The sequence below is a fragment of the Streptopelia decaocto genome (assembly GCF_964273445.1).
Source record: "Streptopelia decaocto genome assembly, chromosome: 7".
Lineage (NCBI taxonomy): Eukaryota > Metazoa > Chordata > Aves > Columbiformes > Columbidae > Streptopelia > Streptopelia decaocto.
This window is the reverse complement of record NC_138661.1, coordinates 68,448,660-68,464,352: the sequence shown is the minus strand read 5'-3', so window position 1 is coordinate 68,464,352 and position 15,693 is coordinate 68,448,660. Positions and strand designations below refer to the sequence as shown.

The 15,693-nt window shown below is 61.3% G+C and overlaps 2 protein-coding genes across 6 annotated transcripts; one reads left to right on the top strand and one right to left on the bottom strand.

The window, feature by feature from the left end:
* Nucleotides 1-495: 495 nt before the first annotated feature.
* On the bottom strand, nt 496-4,210 carry BET1L (Bet1 golgi vesicular membrane trafficking protein like). The gene is made up of 4 exons (XM_082058495.1): nt 4,081-4,210; nt 2,847-2,938; nt 2,065-2,121; nt 496-1,373 (listed from the first exon to the last, which is right to left on the bottom strand). Exons 1-4 carry the CDS (start codon nt 4,097-4,099, stop codon nt 1,206-1,208), a joined length of 336 nt encoding a protein of 111 aa, XP_081914621.1. The 5' UTR covers nt 4,100-4,210; the 3' UTR covers nt 496-1,205.
* On the top strand, nt 4,098-15,450 carry RIC8A (RIC8 guanine nucleotide exchange factor A; the record flags this gene model as incomplete). Of its 5 annotated transcripts, none has more annotated exons than XM_082058493.1 (12): nt 4,295-4,436; nt 5,485-5,647; nt 7,465-7,512; nt 8,954-9,568; nt 9,945-10,039; nt 10,900-11,050; nt 11,636-11,731; nt 11,999-12,143; nt 12,324-12,468; nt 13,226-13,345; nt 14,074-14,945; nt 15,054-15,450. In XM_082058493.1, the coding sequence occupies 10 exons, from the start codon at nt 5,561-5,563 to the stop codon at nt 14,192-14,194; spliced, it is 1,623 nt and encodes a 540-aa protein (XP_081914619.1). In that variant the 3' UTR covers nt 14,195-14,945; nt 15,054-15,450. The 5 variants fall into 5 exon arrangements, with proteins under 5 accessions (XP_081914618.1, XP_081914616.1, XP_081914617.1 ...); XM_082058494.1 differs by lacking the exon at nt 4,295-4,436 and adding an exon at nt 5,022-5,123; XM_082058492.1 differs by lacking the exon at nt 5,485-5,647 and having other exon boundaries at nt 4,098-4,436; nt 14,074-14,906.
* Between the last annotated feature and the right edge of the window lie 243 nt (nt 15,451-15,693).

Below are 15,693 nucleotides of genomic sequence, written 5' to 3'. Positions count from 1 at the left end.
TCCGCCTGCCCCTGCCTCCCCGTGTCCCCCTCCTCGCTCCCGGCTGGGCCCCCGTCCCCACGGGCCACACGACCCCACCGGGCCCTGGGTGCCTGGGGACACCGGCGGATTCCAAGGGTCAGAGATAGCCTTTCTTCTGCAGAGAAAGGCAAAGGCAAATCAAACCCTGATGGGCAGTTGGACTATTTAGCACCTAAACTGACACAGAAAGGTACTAAAGACAGTTCCTCTGCAGCTCAGCTTCTGAAAAGTCACTTGTTCGGAGAACACAGGACAAAAGCAGGTCCTGCAGCGGCAGAGCCGGTGGAGCAGCCAGGAGCGGCTGCTCGCAGCCTGCAGGGCGCTCACCGGGGACGGCTGCTCCTCGGGCAGCGCTGGAACTGGGCTCCCAGCCAGCGGGTTCTGTACAGTTCAAGCAGAACAACCAAATGATTTGATCCGGGTATTTGGCCTTGCTAACATGCAAGCACAGGAAAAGAACACTTCAGCAAAAAGTTCTAAAACCAGAGCTTTATTTACAGCAGTAAAAGGAAACCAAACCCACCACTGTTACGAAGACCAGGCTGTTCAGCAGCCTCCTGTCAGAAAATCAAACCAAAGTCCATCAGTTCACCCATTGTTCTTTGAACAGAGAGTTTGGACCAGAGCAGGAGGAAGAAGCAGAGGAAGTCACTGCTGCCTCCTTTCTACTTGCCTTCCCTGCATGTTTTTCCCCATATGTGGAAAAGATGACACCTAATCCAGGTAGGGCGGTATTTTGGTAGCAGTTTGGTGCAGCTGAACACAGGACAGCACAGATCTGGACCCAGATAGCCCACGGACAGGGTTTATTAAACTTCCAAGTATTGACAAGTCTCTGGATCTACTGGCCCCGTCTCACAAGCCTGATACCAAACATCAGCAAGGGAGAGAACACCAAAGTGCTCCTTAAAAACACGGACAACAAGGCAAGAGATAAAGACGTAAGCGTTTAACTACATCAAAATCGTGTTCTACACGAAAATCCATTTCAAATCAAACATCCTCGTTTTATAAAGAGATGTCTGAGCCCAGCCCCAACACTGACAAGGAGCTGGGGGAAGGAAACACTATTTGAAAGGTCTGTCTGGAACGTCAGAGACTCCATCACAGGGCAGACGGACAAAGGTGCTGAACAAGTCTGTCAATCGTGGGTTTTGTTCTGTAAAACCTGCAGAACAACAAGCTCAAGTCCCTGCTCTGGACACGAGATAGTAAAGGATGAAGAAAACAACAATCAGTCCTGCTGAGACAGAACAGAGCAACTTGCGGTTCTCCCTCCCGGAGCGGGTCATGGTGGAGAAACGCTTCACGCTGCCGCTCAGCAGGCCAGTCACGCTCAGGAAATCCGAATCCTGAGGGGGAAGAAAACGAAGATGGAGGCATTATAAACAGATGAAGAGATCCCTCAAGAGTCTCCCATTTCCTAGCTAAAACCATCCACACTTTCCTCCTAAAAAGCCTCACTCCGCAGGTAACCCAGGAATCTGCTGTTCTGGCCTTTCCCCAGCACGCTGTGAGTCTCCACCAGCAGCCAACGCCTCAGCAGCAGATTGCTCGGGAAGCGGTTCTGGTTTTATCGGGTGTTGTGTGTCAGGATGACAGAACAGGGCAGCAAAGAACCAGAGCAGAGCCAGAGCGTCAGCTTTGCTCCTTCCGAAGGTGGCAGTGAACTACGGCGTGCCGGCAGCCCGCGTTTCAGGTGCTGCGGTGAATCACCCGGCAGATTTACACAGCGCTGCGGAGCTCACGGAGCGGCTGAGGAACAGCTCTGTGGTCCCAGCGCGGACCTGCGTTTCTGAGGTGTGTCCAACACGCCCCTCTCCAGGTGCTGCATACACTGGGACAAAGTGACACCAGCAGCTGCTTGGGATCTGATGTTTATATAGCAAGAAGTCCACTGGCCACAGGTTTAGCTGCACGCCCTGGTTTGCCAACCAGCCCCTGGGATTTAACTTTGCCTGTGAACTTAAACGTTCACCGTTCAGGTCACTGCCGAGAGCCGGCACAAAGAAGTCACGCTCTTCCATCTCGCTGGCTCCCTACCATGCCATCCAGGTAACGGTTCTGCTCCTCAGCGTCCTTGTCGATATCCAGAGCCAGCTGCACGGCGTCAGGGAGGAAACAGGTATTAATGAACTTTTAATACAGAGAGAACCTTTAATGCACCTAGTGCTGGTAAAATGTGAAATGCACATTAGAAAAGCAAGACACTGCAGCCCCAGCGCTGACGTTCACAGGCTTGCTCTGTAGAGGAGCAAGATTCTCATTGCACTTTCAGGCTGTTGAACTTTTTCAGCTCTGCAGTGCTGAAACTTTCATATATAGGACAGGAGCATTTAAACACGGAGGGACAACAGCAGGAATTGAGTCTTCGCTTCTACCAGGAGAGTCACTCAGTTCTGTTAAGCACTAATGCAAAGTATTTCATGTCAGTAGGGGCAAAGTAGCTTTAAGAACACCATTCATATACAGACGTGTACTTTTCAGAACTAATCTACCTGCCTTTGCACTGTGAACTTTTTCCGAGGAGCTGCGCTTAGCGATACCCCTCTGTGCAGCTTTTATATTCTCTCTGTGCCTAAAATTCCTTCCCTGAGAGCCCCAAACCCACGTCACTCCCATCAGAAGATGTCACTAAACCTCAAAAGGAAAGGGACATTCGTGAAGCCGTCCCTGGCGTTTCACAGGTGGCAGCTGGCCATTAGATCACCAACAGGTAAGAGTCACTAGCGTGTGGAAGGCGCCTGTATTGAGCGCAGGGTGCGTCTCCTGCGAGGCCCCGCAAGCAGCCCCGGTTCCCGCCGTCCCGGCCGCCGGCAGCTCACCGACTTCAGCCTGGTGACCTTGCTGGCCAGGCTGTCCGCCATGCGCTGGTTCTCCGCGTCCAGCACGTCCTCCACGGCCCCCGGCCCCTGCCCTGGAGAGAGGAGCGGGTGTGAGCGGCGCCCCGTCCTGCGTGTGCCCTGTCCCGAGTGCGCCCCGTCCCGCGTGTGCCCTGTCCCGAGTGCGCCCCGTCCCGAGTGCGCCCCGTCCCGAGTGCGCCCCGTCCCGCGTGTGCCCTGTCCCGAGTGCGCCCCGTCCCGCGTGTGCCCTGTCCTGCGTGTGCCCTGTCCCGAGTGCGCCCCGTCCCGCGTGTGCCCTGTCCCGCGTGTGCCCTGTCCCGAGTGCGCCCCGTCCCGCGTGTGCCCTGTCCCGAGTGCGCCCCGTCCCGAGTGCGCCCCGTCCCGAGTGCGCCCCGTCCCGCGTGTGCCCTGTCCCGAGTGCGCCCCGTCCCGCGTGTGCCCTGTCCCGCGTGTGCCCTGTCCCGAGTGCGCCCTGCCCGAGTGCGCCCCGTCCCGCGTGTGCCCCGTCCCGAGTGCGCCCCGTCCCGAGTGCGCCCCGTCCCGCGTGTGCCCTGCCCGAGTGCGCCCCGTCCCGCGTGTGCCCTGTCCCGAGTGCGCCCCGTCCCGCGTGTGCCCTGTCCCGAGTGCGCCCCGTCCCGCGTGTGCCCTGTCCCGCGTGTGCCCTGTCCCGCGTGTGCCCTGTCCCGAGTGCGCCCTGCCCGAGTGCGCCCCGTCCCGCGTGTGCCCCGTCCCGAGTGCGCCCCGTCCCGAGTGCGCCCCGTCCCGCGTGTGCCCTGTCCCGAGTGCGCCCCGTCCCACGTGTGCCCTGTCCCGAGTGCGCCCTGTCCCGAGTGCGCCCCGTCCCGCGTGTGCCCTGTCCCGAGTGCGCCCCGTCCCGCGTGTGCCCTGTCCTGAGGGCGCCCCGTCCCGCGTGTCCCCCGTCCCGCGTGTGCCCTGTCCCGAGTGCGCCCCGTCCCGCGTGCGCCCCGTCCCGCGTGTCCCCCGTCCCGCGTGTGCCGGCGCTCGGCTGCCACCGCGCACCTGCGGCCTCGCCCGGGTTTGCGCCATCAAACGCTCCCACACCCCGTTTGACAAAAACGCCCCGGCCGGTCAGAAGCCCCGGCAGCACCGGGCCGCCCCCCGCCCGGCAGCACCGGGCGCCGTGCCCAGGCCGGGCTGCGGGCACCGAGCGGACCGGGGGCTCGTCCCGCGCTCCCCCGGGGCTCCCCGGCCTCACCTCGGCCCCAGTCCGCCATGGCGGCCTCGGCCCCGCCTGGCCGGGCGGCGCCGCTCCGGTCCCCGCCTCCGCACGGCGGCCCCTCCCGCTGCCGCCGGTTCCCGTGCCGGGCGGGGGGCGGCGGCTGCTCCCCCGGGACCGCTGGGGCTGCCGGGCTGAGCCCGCGCCCGCGGCAGCGCAGGGCGGCGGGAGCGCCGGGCCGGGCAGGAAGCGCGGCAGGAAGCCGGGGCGGCGGGGAGGAAGGTGCCGCCGCTTCCCTTCCCTCCGCCGCCGCTGCCGCCGGGCGGGCCGGGCTCCAGCGCAGCGCAGCCCGCGGCCCCGGCCCCGGCCCGCTCCGAGGGACTGACGTGCCGCAGGTACCGCCGGCGCTTCGCCCGGCTGTTCTGGGCCAAAACGGGGCTGAGAGGGGTTTTGAAAGGCGAGGGCGGCGCGAGGAGGGGCTGGGGGAGCGGAGAGCTGGGCGGTGTGACACACGCTGCGCCCTGCCCGGTCTGTCCCCGGGACCGGCCGCCGTGGGGCCGGTGAGCACATCTGCCCGCACAGCTGGCTGCCTCCCCAGCCTGGGCTGACCTGGGGACCCCGGGGAGCCCGGGGTCTCGGCACGGGGCCCCGGGCCAGCGCGGCTTCTGTAACGAGATCTGGCCAGCGCTTGGTCGCGGTGCAGACACGGTGCGTGGCCACACGGAGCCTGCACAGCCGTGCGTGCTCACAGAGGCGCTCAGGCTGGCTGCTCTCCCACCATCAGGGGCTGCTTTCCAGCGCTGTGGACCTGCACACCTTGGGCACATCTGCTCGTTTACGTTATTATCACGGGGCCGTGGTTGAGCCGGGACGCGCGCCCCGCGCTGTTACCGCCGGTGCGGGGCCGGGGTCTGGTGCACCGCCCGAACGGCGCTGCGCTGAGCGGCCGCTGCGACAGAACCCGACCATCTCTCCTCTTCTTCACCCCAGAAGGTGGCTCCGCCCCGGGGCGGCCAGAGGACCCTGTCCTGGCGGGCTGGCTTTCCCCCCCGTCCCTTTTTACTCCCCAGGAGTGTTTCTGGGTATTTTGTGTTTATTTTCTCCTGTGCGGTAACAGAAATCAGGGCAGCGGGGAGGAGGAGGCAGCGAGCTATTTCGGGGAGCTGCTGTTATCTGCTCTGTGTTAATCCCCTGGCTGGGAGGGGGGAGGCTTTCCCCAGTGCTTTGCTGGGAGGGCATGTATTAAACATTGAAAAGCAAAGAGGAAGAAGAGGATTAGAGGGAGAGAGGGGAAGCTGGCTGCTGGTTTTACTGGGGTTATCCATCTGCTCTGCTTTTATTGATGCAACAGTGTGAGAATCTCACTTGGGGATTTTTCTGTGTTGTTTTTGCCCTTTTTCCATTCCGCACCCCGCTCTCTCCCTGGCCCATCCTTGCATGAAGATCGGTTATCGGGAGCCCTGGCAGCCCCTCGCCCCCTCCTCCCGCTTGCACCTCTTGCTGAAGCCGAGCCGTGGCGATGATGGAGCTGAGGACCGTGGTGGCCACGCTGGAGGGCGGGGAGCAGGACACGGTGCTCAAGGTGCTGCAGGTCTACAACCGCGAGGTGAGCGCGTCAGCCGCGGGCAGCCCGGCCGCGCCGGGGGCCTCTGTGCGCCCGCTCTGTCTCCTCTGAGCGTTTCTGCCGTGGAAACGCCACAGACCGCTGCATCTTCTGCTTGCAGATGATTTATTGCTTGATGCTCTGCTACGAAGCAGCTAAGCAGCCTCTATTTACATTGGTTCTTTTGAGTACTGGAAGTAAGGCATGTAGAAGGGATTTTTTTCTTTTAATTATTATCCGTATCGCAAGTAACACCTGGCGCGGAAATAAACCTCAGTGTGAACACGGAGTAGGAGGAACTTTTATGTTTGGCAAGGTTTGGAGGTAGCGAAAGGGAGGCCTGGGGAGGAGCTGCAGGTGAAATGCTCGTCATCATTTGCAAGTAAAAGATCAGGAGAGGTGAACGGGGCTGGGCTGCTGGAATTTGATGCAGGTGCCTAATCTGAAAGTTGACAGTAAGAAGTAAATAACAAATACAGAATATCAAAACAAGAATGTTTGGGAAGCAGAGATGGAAGTGTTTCTAGCTTTAAAGTAGCAACAGATTGTCTGGGGGGGTAAATCCCTTGTGAAACAGACTCTGGTTGTCAGGGAAGTTTCCTTTGGAGGGTTCCCACGGGGGCAGGGCTGGCCCTGTGGATCTCCGCGACTCGTTCTGCGCTGTCCCTGCGTAGGTGGGCGCAAGGGGGAGAAGCTGTGAGCGTTTTGCACGGGTGTGTGAGAGGCAGAGTGTGCCGCTCTTCCCAGCAGCCGCTTTGAAACGGGGACGTTACCGAGCAGGAGCGCGCTGTTAGGGACAGTCTGTGGGACTGGGAGCGCCCGCAGCAGAGCTGGGCGCGAGAATCTGCGAGTGGAACGGAGCTTGGTGTGTAACCAGCTGGGGGCATCAAACCACAGCCTTGTCTGTGGAATTCCTCCGGCTGGATGCTTTGTCCGTGTATCAAGTGTGCGAAACTAGTGAGGATGCCAGTGGTTTTGCTAGCCCATCTAGAAATGGAGCAATCAAAGAGGATTATGGAACTGCAGATAAACTCAGCGACTTCACAGAATCACAGAATCATTTTGGTCAGAAGAGACCTCAGTAACCACCAGGATCTGCTGGCAAGTAACAAGGAGACAGCAGTTCTTTTGGTCAGGAATGGTCAGTAAATATCAAGGGGAGCAGTGCGCAGGCACGGCTCGTTGGTGTCGCTGAGCAGGGAATTAGCGCTGTTCCGGGATGCTGGGATGCGGTGAGTGCCCGCTTTGCCGCGGATTTACGGACAGTCTGTCTGTCAGATGGGCACAGCTGTGGGCTGCACTCCAGCCTCCCGCAGAGCCCGCGGCCAAGGGCCATGGACAGGGAGCATCACGAGTGCGCTTTCAGGATGGAAGAGAAACGGGGACGCGCGGAACAGCGGGGAGCCGGGCCAGGGCGGCGCTGCAGACCGGGGTACGGCCCCTCTGTGCTGCCCAAACCAGATCGGTTCCCCGGGTGGTGAAGCACGTAGCTGGAGTCACCCAAGTAGGAGCAGTGTTGGAAAGAAGAGGCAGGACGGAAGCAAAAACCTCTGTGGCAGGAAAGTTTTCCTTTGTCTCGTTCCTGTGGAGCTTTTGCTGCCTGTTACAAACACGCAGGTGTCACTGAGCTCTGTGGGCAGCGTGGCACTCCCTGCCCTGAGCGCTGCTCCGTGCCGCTGGGGACTGTCCTTGGGGAGATGCGCTGGCTTTTGGAGCGTGTCCGGTGCTGCCTTCTGCCCGAACCGCCCTCCCTGGCCGGGACAAAGAGTTTTGTGGCTTTTTAACCTCTTACTTATTTTGTTTTTGTTTTGCCCCCACAGAAATCTCAGTGCTTCACCTTTGACGATGAGGAGCGGGAAGAGAGGAAGGTAGGCACGCTCTTTGCTCGGATGTGTAAATCTGCCGCTACTCTGTACTCATGTCCAGCAGGGATTTGTGGTGGCAGCTCCTACAGGGAAAGAAATGAGTGGTTTTTGTTAAATTAGTTAGGGAATGGTCTGGCTCCAGTTTTCCCTCGGTAGCTGGTGGTTTTGGATAAGGACCAGCATCCTTCCGGCATTACCAGCGCCGTGGGTTCCGCGGTGCGCGCAGTCCCGGCCCCGGGTGTATGAGAGGTGTGATCCCGTGCGTGCGGCGCAGGGTCCCGGCGGGGCTCTGTGGGCGAGCGGTTTGCCGTGGGCGAGCGGTTTGCCGTGGGGCAGCGCAGGGCTGACCGGCCGGGTGTCACGGACCCGCAGCGGTGTGAGCTGCGGCTCAGGGGGCAGGAACGCTCCTGCCTGTTCTGTGTGCTCTCGCCGTTCTTTCCTGCCAGGACAGACCTTGGCGTGGCTGCACGTGGCTGGTGGGCTGGTCTAACTAAAGAATAGCTCGTTCTTTTCCTGGGTTATTTTCCAGCTGGATGGGCCTCATGGTCTGGTTTGTTTGATTGCACTAACACCTGTGTTGGCACAGCAGGTGTGCCAGGCAGCCGGGTGCAGAGCGGGACCTCTTGTGTCTGTGCTGCTCCAGCAAGTTGTCCCAGGTACAGCCTGACTCGTGGGAGCAGATCTCGCGAGGTCTGGGCTCTTTGCCTTGCGCTGAGCTGCTGCACAAGCCGGGACGGTCACACAGGCTGGAACTGGGGCACAGCACGGGCCGCTCCGCTCCGCGGGCCGTGTGCTGTGGGATCCCAACCGAGCAGCGCCAGCCGGTGCCTGGAGCTCCGTTCTGCAGGTTCAGCCCTGGGCACACACTCCAGGTCTCTTTACCCTGAGTCGCTCAGGGGCTTTGGGTATTTTGAGTACTTTTAACTCCCGTGTGTGTCCCCTCGTACAGAAGGAGCAGAGCAGTGACTCTCCTTTCTCACTTCCGAAGGTTGTGTTTGTGGGGCAGGCTTCGTCAGCTGCAGCTTGCTCAGTCCTGCCAGCCTCACGTTACGAACTAAATTTCAGTTTTGCTTCATTTCTTCCCTCAGTCCTTTGATTATTACGAAGTGTAACTGGTTAGGCTGATAAGCCAATTAGCCCTAGTGACAGCAAACCTTGCAATCCTGGATCGCTTTGCGATGTGTGTGGGAAGACCCGTGCTCTGATCCGGCGTCACGCGGAGCGGTGCGGTGAGATCCGCCCCACCGCGGGGCCGTTCTCTGCTCCTCGCTCCTTCTGGGTCAGGATCAGAGGCCGGAGCCGAGCGCCTCCCGAGCGCAGAGGCGGCCCAGAGCCGCTCGCAGGCCCGTCTCTGACAGCGCCTGCGTGGGCAGAGCGTGGCAGGGAGGTGGGGAGCACCGAGACGTGTCGGCCTGTGAGGCATTGCTTGTTTCCATCTGCACAGAAAATGGCCCAGCTGCTGATCAAGTTCCTGGAAAGAGAGCTGCAGCCATCCTGCCAGGTCACCTGCTTGGAAAGCATCCGCATCCTGTCTCGCGACAAGCACTGCCTGGAGCCCTTTGCCACCAAGGAGGGCCTGAGGACCCTCTCCCGCCACGCTGGCATTGATTACTGCGAGGAGCTCATCCGGGAGGTCCCGGACTTGGATGTGATCCTGGAATCCCTCAAGTGTCTCTGCAACATCGTGTTCAGCAGCCCCAGGGCGCAGGAGCTGACAGCCGGAGCCCGGTTGGTGGTGGGCCTGGCCGAGCGCATCAAGCTGTACAACGAGAGGAGCCTTCCCCACGACGTGAAGTTCTTCGACCTGCGGCTGCTGTTCCTGCTGACAGCCCTGAGGGTGGATGTGCGGCAGCAGCTGGCGCAGGAGCTCAGGGGCATCGGCCTCATGACGGACACCCTGGAGCTGACCCTTGGCGTGAAGTGGCTGGACCCCTACGAGGTCGCCACCGAGGAGGCGCTTCTCCCGCCCTTGCCTCGGCAGGAGACGGAGCGAGCCATGGAGATCCTGAAGGTGCTCTTCAACATCACCTTTGATTCCAGCAAGAGGGAGGTGGACGAGGTGAGCTCTGGGCTGTCCCGCCCCATTCGCGTGTCGCCGGCTGAGGTTTGGCTGCTGGTTTTCTCCGCCGCTTGCGTTTCCTCATCTTACGTATGGGCCCTCGTGCAGCCCTGGGTGCATGCAGCAAGAGACTCGCATCCAGACCTTCGTCCCTAGGGCACTGCCTGAGTGATGTGTTATTAACCCTTAAGACTTTTAGAGCATTAAAATGTGAAGGCTGGGTATTTTTCCTTCTTACTGACACGATTCACTGCCATGTAAACAGGAGCTGCGGGTTCCGGGCTGCCGGAGCGGGGCTGGGCTGTGGGCAGCGGGCTCTGGGAAGCCGAGAAGCCCCTTTCCTGATGCAGGTTTTCACGTTCTGTTTTGGGGCCAGGAAGACGCAGCTCTGTACCGGCACCTGGGTGCCCTCCTGCGGCACTGCCTGATGATCCGTGCCGACGGAGAGGAGCGCACGGAGGAGTTCCACAGGTCCGTGTTCCATAACCGGGTCGTCATCTCTGCCAGACACAGCCCTGGGCTCTCTGGGAGGCAGGTCCTGCCTGACCTCGGCATTAACATCTCTGCTTTTTGGTGGCTGCTGGGGCCACTGGTGACAAGCAGGTGACTCTGGTTGGGCCTGCGGGTCCCTGCGCTGCCAGAGCTTGGGGACAGCCCTGCTCGCCGCGGTGACATGCGTGTGGCAATGCCCCCGTCCCCGGCCCGCGGGAGGACGCGCTTTGTCCAGCCTGCCCGAGCCGGGGCCACGCGCAGTGCCCCGTGTCAGGCCTCGCCGCGCCACCCGCTGCGGTGGGCAGCTGGCCAGAGCAGGTGTGTGGTACTGCGACTGGAGAGCCCGTGGCTGGCCCTATTACCTGTGTGTCCCTGGAGCCATGCTGAGAAATTGCCTGTGTCACCCTGCTGAGCACTGCTGGTCCGGGGCGGCAGCTGGGAGCAGGTGACACCGTCCTGTCCCCAAGAAAACCGTAGTCAGGGGAATCCAAAGCAATGTGTTGCATTGGCCGCAAAGGAGAGGAGGAGAGGTGCAGCAGGAGAACCTGGAGAAGGACCTTTGGCCACCCAGAGTAGTCCTGCTTGGTCTCTGTGTCAAGATCCAGGGTTTCTCAGTGTCACCGAAGTCCCTTTGGACTCCCAGTGAGCAGTTCAGCAACCCAAAGAGCAGTTTAATTTATTCCCCTGGGTGGCGTGAGGAGCTTGGGGTGCAGCCCAAGGACGCTTGGAGCTCAGGGTCCTCACACTCTTTGAAGTCAGTCATGAACTTTCATTGTGGAGAGCTGAAGAACTGAGCAAAGATCGGTGACTCTGCGTTCACGTCTCTTTTCCGTGTTCAGTCACACCGTTAACCTTCTGGGCAACCTGCCCCTGAAGTGTCTGGATGTGCTGCTGACCCCGAAGGTGCGGCCGGGCTCGCTGGAGTACATGGGTGTCAACATGGACGCGGTCAGCGTCCTGCTGGGCTTCCTGGAGCGGCGCCTGGACAGGGTGAGCGGGGCTGCGGGGGCTGGGCGGGCCGGGGGGAGCCCCGCGCCGCGGGGCAGCAGTGAGGCGTGGCGGGTTCGGAGAGCCCTTTGTGGGAGACACAGTTCGTAAAAGAGGCAAAACTTGTGGTCAGTGGGACTAAACCAATGTTGACTGGGAAGGTGACTGGGTCCTTGCTTTGGGGGCTGCGGTGGTGAGAGCAGCGGAACGGTCAGTGATTAGCTGGGTGCTGGAAATATCCATGCTCTGCTTCACTCCAGAGTGACCTGCTGGGCAGCTTCTGGACGCCAGAATTTGCATTATTTTCAAGCTGTCCGTGGTTCAGTCCCTGGGGTCACTCCAAAAGGCCTCTGAATTTTACCACAGCAGCTCTCTGCTCTGGGTGCCCCGCACAAGTATTTCCAGCGCTGCCGAGCCAGAAAGCCGGGCCGGGAGGGCTGGTGCAGCGCCGAGTTCCTGCGGCAGAGCCTCAAAGCTTCGGTCTCAGTCTGTTTCTCTGATGGGCTGTGCTCGCGTTCTCCACCACAAGCCGGGCAGGCTGAGCCCAGTGCGACTGACGTGCTGTTCGTCTTGTGGACGCTTCCGCAGGGCCACAAGCTGAAGGAGAGTCTGACCCCGGTGCTGAACCTGCTGACCGAGAGCGCCCGCGTCCACCGCCAGACCAGGAAGTTCCTCAAGGCGAAGGTACGTGGTGCGTCAGCCGGCGGCCGAGTGACGCTCTGGGGAGAGGGGGCAGCACGCCGCCCCATTAGCGCCGTCCTCCACACGCACCCCTCTGCTGGCTTCTGATATGCGTTGGTTGAGGCCCTTGGTACCCACAGCATTTTTTCCACATCTCTCACACTCTGTGGATTATCAGTTTTAGCTGATTTGTAAAACAAAGGGACATTTTGCCCTGTCTGACCCGCCGGTGCTGTCCCAGCTCCACCGGTCACCGCTCTGTCCTTGCAGGTGCTGCCACCGCTGCGGGACGTGCGGAACCGGCCGGAGGTGGGGAACTCGCTGCGCAACAAGCTGGTGCGTCTGATGACCCACATCGACACCGACGTGAAGCACTGCGCGGCAGAGTTCCTCTTCGTGCTCTGCAAGGAGAGCGGTGAGCTGCCCGGCCCTGGGGCTCGGGGACAGGAGCGAGCGTGGGCTGGGTGACCCTGCAGCCGAGACGAGCTTGTCCCTTCGCGCCCTCTGAGGTCAAAGCAGCGCTGGCATTTCTGGGGGTCCGCGGCTGGAGGGGCAGGAGGGAGGCACAGCGCGGTGTCTCCCCTTGTCCCGGCAGTGTCGCGGTTTGTGAAGTACACGGGCTACGGGAACGCGGCTGGGCTGCTGGCAGCACGAGGCCTCATGGCTGGCGGCCGGGAGGAGGGCGAGTACTCGGAAGACGAAGACACGGACACCGAGGAGTACAAAGAGGCAAAGCCCAAGTAAAGAACTCTTCTCCCCTTCTTCCTGCACCTTCATCCCACTGCAGCTCTGTCCTTTCTTCATCCTCCTCCCCGCCATCGCCCTTGTCCTGCTCTTGCACAAGCACGTTTCCTTCCGCATTGCTCAGCAGCTTCCCCCTCCACTTTGACCTTGTGTTCCCACCCCTGCCTGTTCCTCGGTGAAACGCCTCGCGCTGAGCGGCTTGTGGTGCAGCGGCACCGGAGCGTGCGGCCCCGGAGCCCGCGGGTTCCTTCACACAGGGCCGCTCAGCGCCAGAGCCCTGCGTGCTGTGCGCGAGTGGCGCGTCTGCGATCCGTGTCTTACACCCCTTGTGAGGTGAGGGGGGCGAGTCCCCTGCTTTCTGCCATCCTGTTCAAAGTGGTCTGCAGGTTGGTGTTTGCCTTCTTTTCTCCTATGTTAGCGTTTTGCCCCCTGGCTCAAGGAGGGGAAGAGGTGTTGTCTGCCTTGTGCTCCTGGTTCAGAGCTGCGTGGTGGGATAGGTAGGATGGGGATGTCGCTCACACCAGAGAAACGGGGGGATGTGTAGAGGGGGATGGTTGTGCGTAGGACGTACAGGAAGGTCAGAAGCGGCACGTGCACCGCGATGGCGCTTGGGGCTGAGGAGATGGGCAGCTGTGACAGCTGCCTCACTGTGTTCTGTGCTTGGCAGAGGCGATGGAGGTTTTTAAACAGCCCTTTCCACACCCCTCTGCTTTACCTCCCTCCCTTGCCCTGGCCTCACTCTTCTTCTTGCAGCATTAACCCTGTGACGGGTCGTGTCGAGGAGAAACTGCCCAACCCCATGGAAGGGATGACTGAAGAGCAGAAGGAATATGAAGCCATGAAGTTAGTCAACATGTTTGACAAGTTGTCCAGGTACTAGAAAACTCAGTGTTTGCATTAGCACCTGCGTGTCCGTGATTTCCATTTATCACGGTCCTGTCTCCGAGGGGATTCCCGAGGCCACCGCTAGCCCAAGTGCTGTAAAAGAGAGTGGGGGAGACGCAAGGCGACACGTTGCCTTCAGCTGGGGGAAGGCAGAGCAAGCCCCGCGCAGCTCTTTGGCACCACGGCGTACCGTGGGGTTCTCGGCATGTCTGCGCCGTTTCCTCAGCCCCGGCTCCTGGCACGGCTGCTCGGTAGGAAGCAGCGATGTGGGGACAGATGGCACCAGTGCCACCAGGTCCTTTCCCTGCACGAGTGCTTGCTCTTTTGTGCATTGTTAATCGGTGCCACAGAGGAGCCCAGAGACCGGCAGCTGAGTTTGGAGCACCCCGAGGGCGGGCGGGAGAAGGCAGCGCGTTTACTGTGTGTGCTGGAGGAACGCTGGTGCCAGCGCTGCTTTTCCTCTGAAAACACAGAGCAGGGCCCTAAACCTGAGCCCGCTCCAGGGAACCTGAGAACGGCAACGCTTGTGGGTTGTGCTTCCAGCCATCGCCTCGGTGTGCGGGAGCGTTTAGGGCCAGAACTGCCCCCCACTTCTAGAAGGGACCCTTGCTGGTGGCCTGGGTTGTTCTGAGCTGCCTTGGGCAGTTTCCACCAGCCCCGAGTTTCTGCTGCCGCGTGTCTGTTCCTGCGCTGTCAGCTGCCAACGTGTGTTGCAGAGAGCAAGTCATCCAGCCCATGGGCATCACGCCGAGCGGCACCCTGGCCCCCATGGAGAACGCCCTCCGCGACATGGCCGACGAGAGGTCGTCCTCCGACTCGGACCTGGGGCTGGACTGACCGCCAGCGCTGGGGAGCCCCCCGCTCCCCCAGAACTGGAGCCGCACCCGGGGCTGGTGCCAGGCCAGGGCTCTCCCGGGGCGGCACCCAGCGCCGAGCAGGGACACCTCCTGCCTCTCGGAGCGCCACAGCCAGGACCAGGAACACTCCTGCCTCCGCCAGCCCCCCGGGACAGAAACACCTCCTGCCTGTCCCAGCCCCGCAGCCACCGCTCCTTCCAGTCTCTCCATGGCCCGGCTCCCGCGCCGTCTCTCCTGCCAGCAGCCGCAAGATTTCATACCCCAAATTGCTTCCAGGACTTTGCAGTAGGATTTGTTTTTTAATACATGGTATGTGGGGAGAAGGGTGGGTGGGAGGATCTTTCCGTCTCACCGTCGGGGATCAGTAACCCGTGAGCATCTCATGCGTGCTGACCCCAGTGTGGCCGCGTGTGGGGGGAGCTGCTCCGCAGGGGCGCGGGTGGAAGGTGGGACGGCAGGAGGGGCTGCGAGCGGTTCCCGAGGGCAGTTCTGGGGGAGCAGAGCCCGCAGGAGCCTCGGCACGGAGTGCTTGAGTCATTTCCATTGGAAAGACCTCTAAGGTCACAGAGTCCAACAGCTGTGTGCACAGTGCAGCCGTCTCATCCGCAGGTGTGTGTGCGTGTCTGCGCTGCGTGCCGGTCCAAACACGGCGTGTGGGTGTGAGCGCGGGGGTGTCTGTGCACCCCCAGAGTGTGGGTGTGAGCACGGGGGTGTCTGTGCACCCCCAGAGTGTGAGCGAGGGGGTGTCTGTGCACCCCCAAAGTGTGAGTGTGAGCGAGGGGGTGTCTGTGCACCCCTAGAGTGTGGGTGTGAGCGAGGGGGTGTCTGTGCACCCCCAGAGTGTGAGCACAGGGGTGTCTGTGCACCCCCAAAGTGTGAGTGTGAGCGCGGGGGTGTCTGTGCACCCCTAGAGTGTGGGTGTGAGCACGGGGGTGTCTGTGCACCCCCAGAGTGTGGGTGTGAGCGCGGGGGTGTCTGTGCACCCCTAGAGTGTGGGTGTGAGCATGGGGGTGTCTGTGCACCCCTGGAGTGTGAGTGCGAGCACAGGGGTGTCTGTGCACCCCCAGAATGTGGGTGTGAGCGCGGGGGTGTCTGTGCACCCCCAGAGTGTGGGTGTGAGCGCGGGGGTGTCTGTGCACCCCCAGAGTGTGGGTGTGAGCGCAGGGGTGTCTGTGCACCCCAGATTGTGGGTGTGAGCACGGGGTGTCTGTGCACCCCCAGAGTGTGGGTGTGAGCGCGGGGATGTCTGTGCACGCCCAGTGCGGGTGTGAGCGCGGGGGTGACTGTGAGCGCGGGGTTGTCTGTGCACGCCCAGTGCGGGTGTGAGCGCGGGGGTGACTGTGAGCGCGGGGTTGTCTGTGCACGGCCAGTGCGGGTGTGAGCGCGGGGGTGACTGTGAGCGCGGGGTTGTCTGTGCACGCCCAGTGCGGGTGTGAGCGCGGGGGTGACTGTGAGCGCGGGGTTGTCTGTGCACGCCCA

Bases quoted from the DNA above. Each gene is read 5' to 3' on its own strand.
- BET1L (XM_082058495.1), bottom strand. The intron at 2,122-2,846 runs GTGAGCTGCCGG...GACGCCGTGCAG, and splicing joins AGGTCACCAGGCTGAAGTCG to CTGGCTCTGGATATCGACAA. The intron at 1,374-2,064 runs GTAGGGAGCCAG...CTTCCCCCTCAG, and splicing joins ACCGTTACCTGGATGGCATG to GATTCGGATTTCCTGAGCGT.